The 10,517-nt window shown below is 38.9% G+C and overlaps 1 protein-coding gene across 2 annotated transcripts in view; it reads right to left on the bottom strand.

Moving 5' to 3' along the window:
- Window positions 1-5,020: 5,020 nt before the first annotated feature.
- Window positions 5,021-10,517, bottom strand: part of MARCHF1 (membrane associated ring-CH-type finger 1) — a 250,412-nt gene continuing 244,915 nt past the window's right edge. For both annotated transcript variants that reach the window (XM_064449772.1, XM_064449771.1), the window contains one exon: window positions 5,021-9,219. In XM_064449772.1, coding sequence (XP_064305842.1) covers window positions 8,918-9,219 — 302 coding nt within the window. In that variant the 3' untranslated portion in view covers window positions 5,021-8,917. The remainder of the gene's footprint in view (window positions 9,220-10,517) is intronic.

Genomic DNA, 10,517 nt, shown 5'->3' with positions numbered 1-10,517 from the left:
TGCTGTACCTTCTCTTTAGGATGCAGGCTTCTGAGTTGACAAAGAATTGTTTACATCTTGAAATCCTGACTAGATGAGTACCTCTTCCCTGGTCATAGAGCAGTCAGGATTCAGACACCTGTTATAAATACTTTGTGGTGGGAAATCCTTACCTTCTCCTGGTAATGACAATTAGTATATAAACAGTAGGGACCCAGGTAAACAGTGGGCGCAGCAAGTGGCAACGTTTATTCATCTCTCATGGCGGTGGCTGGGATGTCTCTGTGTACACAGTTTTGTGGAGAGCAGTGATAGGCCTCATCTCACAAAATCCTGCGGTGTGTGGCACAGAACACTCACCTTGGGCGTAAGACATGCTCTCCCATTTGGTGGTGATGTAAATGCAGAAGATGAGGTACATGGAGCATCAGTTAATCATGAAGAACTTTTTTTTTTGTACCTTCTCTTGTCTGAGAAGCTGTGTCAGGCACATGGCTGGAAAGACTTCAACAGAATATTGAGTATTTTATGTTTTGTCAAGAGAACTGGAGAGAATTACACTGTCTTCACTACTCTGCATTGAAGAATTCAGATCAGAAGCCAAGTAAAGTCCCAGCAATCTGTTTTTAAATGTAGCTTTTGGTTTTTGTGTGGTGGTGTTTTGGTTTTGTTTTTGTTTTTTTTTTTTTTTCTTTGCTGACCCTTCTGTTAAAAAAGCCAGGGATAACTTCACAGCAGGCATTAAGTTAGCGCAGATTAGAGTGTCTGGGCAAGGAAGTCACAGTTCTGATGATGCCTGTTAATTATGTGGAAATAATTATTCCTGGTGGATAATCTTTCTAGTATTTGATCCCCAGTACAGTTCTATGTGTTAAACAACACGGCTTTGTCATGGTAAATAGTTATGCGGGGTTCCCGCATAAGATTTCTTTTACAGATATCCCGGCGTGTATTTTCTTAGCTGTGCAGTAAGTCTTACTGATGAGTGGTTTTCTGTTATCGATATTTTTTCCCCTCTTTACAAAATAGGCTTGTGCTATCCTTTCATGTTTTAGGAAACCAATCTATTTAGGTAACATGGAATTAACCGTTGTCCTGCTTAACTTAATCTAAAGAAACCTGAATAAATTTAACAGACCTGAAGCAGCTCGAGTGACATAATGTATCTTCAGATGGACTGCAAGTCTTAAACCTGGCTAGAAGTCGTATCCTTTGACATCAGCCATAGCGCTAGGCCATTACCATACTGTTTCGTGTTTGTTTTAGAAATAAGTGCGCTGAAGTTCAGGGCAGACCTTTGATTATTTTTTTTTTAACTTTAAATTGAGTTGTGAAAGTCAGCTTGTTCATTATTTCTGTGCTCAGTGGTTTTGTGCTGTGAAACCTGGCATAGGGGTAGAGAGGGTCTTTTGCTCTTGTGTGTTAGCCAAGATACTGGAATCACCACAGTTTTAAAATCCAATCATGTCTGTGCTTTAAGCCGGCTTTTAGGCTTTTGTACATTGACGAGGTCCTTTGCTGTGGTGGAAAAGAAGGATGAGTGCTCTCAGGAATTCTGAATTGTTACTCTGTTTGTTTAAAATTAAAATCTAGAAAGCAGCTGCTGTTAACAGTGGTAATGGGAAATATTTATGTGATGTTCTCTGCTCTTACAAGCTTGCTGTAGGGAATACCTTGAAATTCTGTTCACTTGTAACTAAGGATTACAGACTTTAATGTTAAATCCCCTATCATTAAGCTCTGTAATTGACGGCGGGTTTTTGGGGGGTTAAAGATTATTGATATGGAAGATTTCTTTCATTCTTGTCAGGTATTGTTTCACAATGACCCTGGGTTTTTTAATTGTTACCTGCAAAGCTGTAGTAGTTAAAACTCAAGTTTATTTATCAGGGCTCATATTAAACACACAATTTCAAACAAAAAGTAACATTTTAACATGGGAAGCCACTTTTATAGAAGGATTTGGGGGGTTTTTAATAGACTGTCTAACTTGTTACACTGTACTTTGCAGTGTACTTACTAAGTTATACTTTTAGTCCAGCCAGCCTTGGAGGAGAGCTAAGACTTCTGTAAGGAACTGGCTGAATTACATTCAAACTGTCGGTAGCAGCCCAAGTTAGTGGTGCTGCGGTTCTGGAACAAACTTTATTGATGGTCTCAGTTGGAAAGAACCAGCTGACTTTAATTCCAGTAGCAGTATGATTTTTGTCATGTAAACAAAACATATGTTGATTAGAAACAAAACAAAAACCCAACACACAAAAAACCCACCCTCACAACCCAACAAAACCAAACAACTCCCACAAATCAGAACGCACCAGCCTTCTCAAGGCTGGTTGTATGCAGTGGTTTAATTAATTTACACCTCTATAGTGCTGGAAACAAATGTGACTGAATTAATAGAACTGTTAACCATGGCTTTCTAAGCTCCACAAAGTAGGTTCTAAAAAAATGAGACGCCCCCATTTGTGGTGTGGAGAAGCAAGCACAGAGTGAAGCGCTTAGCCTCATTGCTGTATTTTTCCTTTCTTCTGCTACCAACTTATGTGTCAGTCCTTACGGACCTTGAGGATGTGCCGTGGGGTGCAACAAGGCAAAAAGGCAACGTGTAAAAATGATTTTCTGAGCCATTCCTTAGTAGCTCAAGGAATACACTTAAAAGAGCATCCTATGTGTGAGTGTGGGGGGTGTGTCCTTGATTACAGTAGCACGTGTGCTCATCTCTGTAATGGCACTGCCATATGTGACGGCAGAGTCTGCAATCCAAAAATGTGTATGTATGTCGAGTCCAACTTTAAAAAAAAAACACTCTTTTTTTGCTAGGCACCTGGCAGATAGGCAAGAGTAGTAAAGGACATGATTGTTTTTTCTCAGCAGTTCTCCACTTAGGGAATCTTGCAGGCTTAGTTTTCTAGTAAATGGCCAAGAAATATCTGCACTTCAGCAGCATCTCAGAGTGGCTGGTTTGGTCGGTCTCAGCATGCTACAATGCATACATCATATTGCTATCTTCTAGCTCTTTCAAGAGTCAACATTCATTATAGTGGCCTTGCAGACTTTCTTCCTAAAAAGAAGTTATCAGAAAGTAAGAAACTTTGCTACTGAGGTGGTGTGATTTACACGCTGACATTTAAGCTGTTACCTTAAATACAGCGAGCAAGATCATGTGCAGACTTCCTATAATGAAACTTTTAAAATTGCCTGACTGCGGGAGACTTCCTGTAGCGGTCCTGTAACCAGGTGCCCTTAGCCTTCACTGCTTGTAGCGCAAATACAGCCCAATTGTCTTAAAAGTAACAGTTTACGGTGTAACACGTTACCTGTTAGAAATGAAAAATAAACCTATTTAAACTTTCAGCTATGTTATTAAACCAGTGCCACCATTGCTGTAAAAGCAAGCATTTTCTAAAGAAATGCAGAAAGGTGGCAGCATTCTGTTAATATCAGCTCCTATTTGTGTAAGAAGTTCACACGTAGTCAACCAAGACAGTAACATGCTGATGTGAAAATTTATGAAGTGACAATGCCTGGTTTTATTTGGAATAGTGCTGATTATTATATTTTCATACATTTTACCTTTGAGCTGTTTAAAAACAAAAGGGAGTTTGTGATTCAGTCACAAGTATTTGCAAGTAATAGAAGGGCAAGTTTGTCCCAGGACCACCCCTCTCCAGCAGACCTGGACCTGTGTTCTCAACCATGGCTCGAGGTTATTTTCTGAGCTCCATGTCATAGGTGGCAGATGTGGTACGCCATTCAAAGTATTTTGGGTGAGTTCTTCATTAACTGACAAGTTTTTCTGGGTTTTAGATAATGTTCATGTAGAATAGCCTCAATATTTGGGGTGTGGGGGTGTGGAATGTGTGAGTAAATACCGTATAGCATGTTACTCTGTTTATGTGTACACAGAGAGCAAACTGAACAGAAATGGGTTTTGTGCTCTAATACTACCCTTCATCGAGAGATTTGAACTAGTGTCCAAAGCAAGAAGGGATTCTCTTAATTCTAAAACCAAATTAGGTTCTGTTTTCCATAAGCTATAACAAATGGAAATGAACATATCTTTTTATTTCTGGAATTTCCTTGGTTATGCTGTATTACATGTTGAAGGGATTCATGAATCCATCTTTGATTTAAAAGGTGAGTTAGGGCAGCTTTAACAACATGAACAGTCTATTGGCATTGGATATAGGGAATGTGATTTGTTAGAATGCTTCTCCTGTGTTTTGAAAGTATATTCTTAGCAGTCACCAGCTGTATGATGACTTACTCCAGCTAGAAGTGTCAGGTTTTGAAAGTTAGCTTGCTCACTCCCTAGCTGACAATCTAGGATGAAGCTACAGGGTAGGTGGATACAACCCTCTTTAGAAAACTAAATTTGTAGTTTGCTTGGAATGCTGTGTATTTATCAAGATAGTATACTTTCTTCGGTTTTACACCCGACTTAAAGAATCTTTTATAATTCTTACAGATTCTCTTATAACGCAAACACGTAATAACTTCTTTCCACTTCCCAAAAAGCATTTAAGGTTTTTGGAAAAGGAGAAAAACCTCTCAAAGTAGAATTCTAAAATAATAAAAAAGGAACCTGATTCATTCTGACAATCTAAGCCTTATCACATACAACAAATAGTTAATTCTAAGCCATTAGTCTCCTTAAGAAGTTTTCTTCTTATCCTCCTGCAGCTGAAACCCGGTACTGGTTGTCCATTTTGCTATGGATGTAAGACCAGTTGCTTTTCAGGAGTTCTTTATGGAACTGAAGCCTGTTCTTATAGACCCCCTTCCCAGTCTTCCTTTCCGCAAGACAAGCCACCATAGCTCTTTACAAATGTTTCTGTACTGTGAGGTATTTTCCCGAGTGTTCTGCCAAGGTGTGGTACCCAAAACTGGCCACTCTGAGCCCACAGGTTCACCAGTTTTCAAGTGTGCCGCTGAATATATTATTCACCTTCCTTGCAAGAGTGTGGTGTTGCCAGTTCATGTTCAGCATGTGATGCTCTGCATAACAAAGTGACAAGTGTGGAATACTACAGTAATTTGGGTCATTCGTTTAATACAAATACAGTTTTTTTCACAACAATAAGCAGATATATTACTTTTGTTTCCCTTACCTTCTGTCTTTCAGTACACATTCACCCACAAGAACATACAATTTTTCGTTTGCAAAAGAGAGGGAGTTAAACAAGTATCACAAACTCATGGTTCCAAATATTATACACAGTAAAATATTTTCATCATAGAATAAGTTTCATTGCATTATTAGAAATTATAAATGGTTTGTTCTGGTGATAGGGAATTGCTATTTTTTTCTACACAACAAAAATAAACACTGCTTTCAGATACAGCAGTGCGTGAATGGCACAATTGGACTAGTTGAGAATCTTCTTAATGCTAATGATAGTTCAAAAGTGGTATGTTTATGCCAGTTTGAAATAAACTTCATAATGCTTTTAACTTAAAACAGGAAAAGAAGCGTTCATGTTCACAGGTTAAGAGTGTCTTCTTTAAAATTCCAGATCTGATCGGACACCAGACTACTTCTACCTACCTTCATTACAACTTTGCTTAAACAAGAATGCAGGTTAAGCTCTTCTCCATAACGGCAGCTCAGAGCAAGGTTCTGCCCTTGTGGGTTTAGCCGGGCTAAATTCCGGTGTCTGGCTGTTTGCCTGAGGTGCACTGTGGCTACACAGGCAGTTTGATCCGGAGCTTTGTTTGATGTATCATTTTCACTAAAAATTCTTAGAATTTATCTTAAAACTTTGCAATGTACTGTTTTTGCAGGATAGAATCCTGCGGTCGTTAAATTAATACAGAAAATGTATGAGGGAATATATGTGAATGTGTGGGAATGAAGAAACATTTGTTGATAAGCAGCTGTCTAGTGTCTGTATTCGTGCACCTTCCTCATTCGTGCAGACCTGTATCCAAGGCGTGTTGGTGTGAATAGTTCCTTGCCCCTCTTGAAGAGGAACCACCCTGCTTCAGAAACAAATTCCACTCCTGCATGAAATCCCTGAAAGCTCTGAATATCCACGGCACCGAAGAAGAGAAAGGGATGCACGGGCTAATACGGTAATGCTTCAAAGGTTTAAAGACTGCTTCAGGTCTGCTGTAATCTCTCTTGCTGTTGACTTGTCTCATTGTCTGCCTCAGCAGACACTGTCCCATTTTGCTCTTTTTCCTGCTGTCCAAGTTAATACTTCAAAGGGAGAGGAGGAATTTCAGCTGAAGTCTTTCTCCATTCTTACATCTAACTAACTGTAAGCTCAGTTGCACATGTAGTTGAGATGAGTGCCAAAATAGTGTTTTGAAGGTGAAGTCATTAGTATAAAACTTTGCAAGTTGTCTGTTCTGTTGCCGACTCTTCAGTGTATTTTTATAAATGTACAGTAATCTTGTTGGATGCTATAATCTGCTTTCAGAAGCCTCAGGTACATTTTTCTTTCAGTTGAATTTTATACTTGTTCAAGAAAAAAATTAATTAAGCCTCCAGTAAACTGTCAAATAGGGGATAAAGTACTTCTAATGGGGTTATGATGCTACAGCAGGTCAAAGAACAGCTGGCTGAAGAAGCAGGGTTACTGTCACTTAGTAAGAAACTGTGATTATTTCAGAAAGCTCCTAATTATCTTCCATAATAATGTTCGTTGTCAGTCATTTTTCCTGTGATTCATCAGGTTTTATTGTAAACATCATTCCAAACATGTAGATGCAGCTAGTAATTTTAAGTGCCTAACTTCAGATATCATGAGTTTTAATTTTTAGCAAGGTGATTTGCACTTTTTGAAAGCCATGCCTTTGCAGACTAAACCTGGGCAGTTATGAGGCATTCCTTAGCACTGTCATCGTTTTCTGAAGACCTTCTGAAGTCTCCCCCACGATTATAAACAGAAGAATGATTTGGTTACTCTTGTATGTCATTTCAAATGAGGAATGCTACAATTCCAATTTGCAATTGTGTAACTGGAATGTTACTTTACATGAAAAATGTCATTATGTGAAAAAACTTGAACATGAATCCAACTCACCTGGAGTAACCTAGAGCAAATATTAATATGTATTTAGGGCCTGTTCAGGCACCAAGATTTTGTGTCCTGTCTAGCCAGATGACGACCACTTAGTCACAGCCAAATTACATGAGCAGTTCCAGTACGAAAGAACATAATGGCCTGCTAAAAGACACATTTCTGCTAATAGTCCTACTTCCAGTATTCCCTGAGGCTTAAGCCAGTAAACACATCCACAAGGGAATGCGTAATATATAAACTCCAATACATCTTAGGCCCAGCACCCTGGATATTTGCAAGAATGGGATGATTCTGTTCATTAATTGCAGATATTTGAGCGTGTACAGAGGAAATTCGCCATTAGAAACTGCAAGGCTTCTGCAGAAGTCTAGTTCACTTGTAACTATGACAGATTTCCTTCTTTGAATGAGACTATGCTCCTTATCCTCTTTATTCTGGTTCTTTATTTTCTTGTTTGCTTTTCCTCCTTTACCTAAATACAAGATCAAAAAGAACTAATATTTTTTTTTTAAATATACATTACATTCAGGCCCCAGACTTGTCTACACCAGTACATAACCACTCCAAGTCAATACTTGCTGTTGGGTTCCGATGGTAAACATCACAGGTATGAGAAGTGAATCACGAAACTGGTTCTTTATACATAATTCACCCTGTTGGACACAGTCGTTATATCTACATTCATATATCTATTGCACCCTTTAATGCTATTCACACCTCATTTTTGTATGAGAATGCTCAAAACACAAAGTTAACAACTGAACTGTTGGATCTCTAACACCGCAAGTTTACCTGTACAGAGGGAAACCATTGATTTATTTTTTCAGTCAGGAAGATAAAAACTAACTTACCAGAACAAGGAGATAAAAACTAATGTTCTCTTAGGATACACAGGTGTATTCTCTTACATCTACCTTTATGTGTCATGAATCTTGAAAAATAAAACCAAAAATGGCTTCCATCTTCCCTATGTGTCGTCCTTTTTCAGACCTTTGATAATATGTAATTTACTTTTGTGTGATCCTGCAAGTAAACCACATTTTTTTTCATTTATAGTTCTGCCTCAAAACTTTTCTTATCCAATTCATGTCTAATTCACTCTTACAAAGTAAAATAAACAGCTGAGCTGCTCTTCTGAATACATATCTACACATTCTCGCCTTCCTGTACTTATTTTGCTGACAGCTATAGTTAAAAAAATACTTGTAGCTTATGGAGACATGAGTTTATACTGGTTGGAATTGCTTACTTTTCAAAAATTCAGGCATTTTTAAAAACAACGCTACCCTTCAAATGTTTCAAATATCCTTAGTTGACACAGCTGCCCAAACGTTCGGGCTCCAGTGCAGTAACGTGAACATGCGTTACCGTGTGAGGCTTAGAGAGTGAGTGCTGTGGTACAGCTCTTTATACTTCGATTCAGTTAATGCATATAACTTGATTGGTACCCTTTTGAAGCGTATCTTTAAGAAGATAAATAGCAAATAAAACTCTTAGAGGTAAACAGATGAAAGGTTTTTTCTTTTCTGTAAACAAAATGATTATATCAGGTCTGTTTCTACTTTCCCAGCCTTCCAATTTAAAAAAAAAAAAAGAAAAAAGGTACTCTTACCACATTGGTTTGGCATTTTCTGTTAAACCTGTTCCCTATTGCACTTTCTACACTTCCACTTTCACTACACTTGCTGACTAGCTGAGAAACTACTTCACAAACGGTCACATTCCATACAGTAACAAGTTGCTTTGCTGGATCCATTTTCCTCGTAGGGTTTTGGTTTTTGAGTGGTTTTTTGTTTTTTCTTTTTTAACTGAAAAAATGCACAGTCGTTTCTACTCTCTTTTAGCATTTGTAGTGTAGAAAACACTACACCCTCTTCTGCAAGGAAGAAAGAATGCTGCCTCTGTCAAACCGGCATGACCTCAGACGTCATTTCTTCAGCTGCCGGCTGAGAGTTTGTACCTGTCTGTGCTACTGGCACCACCACCGCGTCCTTGACGTCCGACGTCTGAGTGCACGAAGAGTTCTTCTCCTCCAGTTTTTTGGCGGTGTCTGGGCAGTTCTGAACAAAGATCACTCTGTTGTAGGCTTTCAGCCTGCGCCACAGCTGAACATAAACCTTACACTGCACGTACATGAAGACCAGGCCCCCCGTGAATCCAATGGCCACCACAACGAGTTTTGTCCAAAATGGCCACTCAAGGACACCTTTGAAATAAAACATTTATATTTATTACCATTGTTACACATTGAATGTCAAGTGCTGAGGTTCAGCAGAATACTTGGAAAAGAAGCCACTTGCTAGGAATTCCCAGGTAGGTACATGCTATTGGGGCAGTTGCGGCTCAAGCAGGAAACAGCAGCAGTTCCCTCTGCCGTAGGCCAGCCAAGAAACTACATCATCTGCCTCCCGCTTTTAACTGACTTCACCACAATTTGGTCAAATAAGAAATAAGAAATGCAAGGCCACTCTCACAAAGGAAGCGTAATGCTAGATACAGCCAAAACCAAAACGTTTTCCTGTTCAATAATAGCCCCACTTCCAATAGCTTAAGCAAAAATACAAGTACCCAAATCGAGATAACTGGTTACCTGGCAACATTATGCACATCATCAACAACAACTGGTTTGTTTTTTTTTTTAATTGTGCTAGAAGCACGACACTGTTTAGGATGCCTGGAACACCAACATTTACAATATTATTACCTGGTCCTAACTTCACCCTGAAGCCAGGGTATAGTAAAAAAAAAACACAACAAAACACTAGTGAAAAGGGATCTTATGTCCTGCATCACCTGCCTTCATTGGCCTCTTTTTCCTGCTGTCTGTGCAACCCACACCCACCCCGAACTCACCTATATCAAAAAGCAGAACGTATATTTCTACTAAAAAAAGTAACTTCACAATTTTTGGTGCATCTGTTCTTACTTTTCTCATTGCATTGATCAATGACATTGGTAGTTACAGGAAAACATATGGCTGCTAACACAAAAGCTAGAGGCAAGAGCATTTGAACTTGATTATGATATGACTAACGTTAAAATTATTTTCTTTCGCCTAAATGTGGTCTTAAGATTTTAACAATAAATTAATATTGTATTAAGAACAGCCTTCTTGTTCATTCATGCCACTGCATCTGCTTTTTCAACCATTTAGTAGCTTAACATAAAGGAGCAACTACCAGCCCTCCCATTACACATTGCCTCATCGCATTTAAAGATTAAATGCTATACACAAGAGTCAGACCTCTGTCTCCACGCTTAAGCGGTCAGTCTGAACAATCCGAATAGGTTTGTTGGTCCTATATGGAAGGTCTTTGAATAATGTTTTGCTCCCTGAGTGTAGTATTCAAGGTGCCTAACAGATGCTGTACTCGACCACTGGTGGTATATCACAACAACTTGGTGACATCTGTGAGTTTTACACAGGGATGAAAGTTTTGCCACAGGCAGGAAAGCAATCTGCATTCCTCTGGGACTCAGCAGAACAGCTTTCAGTGGGGAGCC

This window comes from Phalacrocorax carbo, chromosome 4 (genome assembly GCF_963921805.1).
Source record: "Phalacrocorax carbo chromosome 4, bPhaCar2.1, whole genome shotgun sequence".
Lineage (NCBI taxonomy): Eukaryota > Metazoa > Chordata > Aves > Suliformes > Phalacrocoracidae > Phalacrocorax > Phalacrocorax carbo.
Note: the sequence above shows the minus strand (reverse complement) of the source record. Positions and strands in the feature narration are given on the sequence as shown.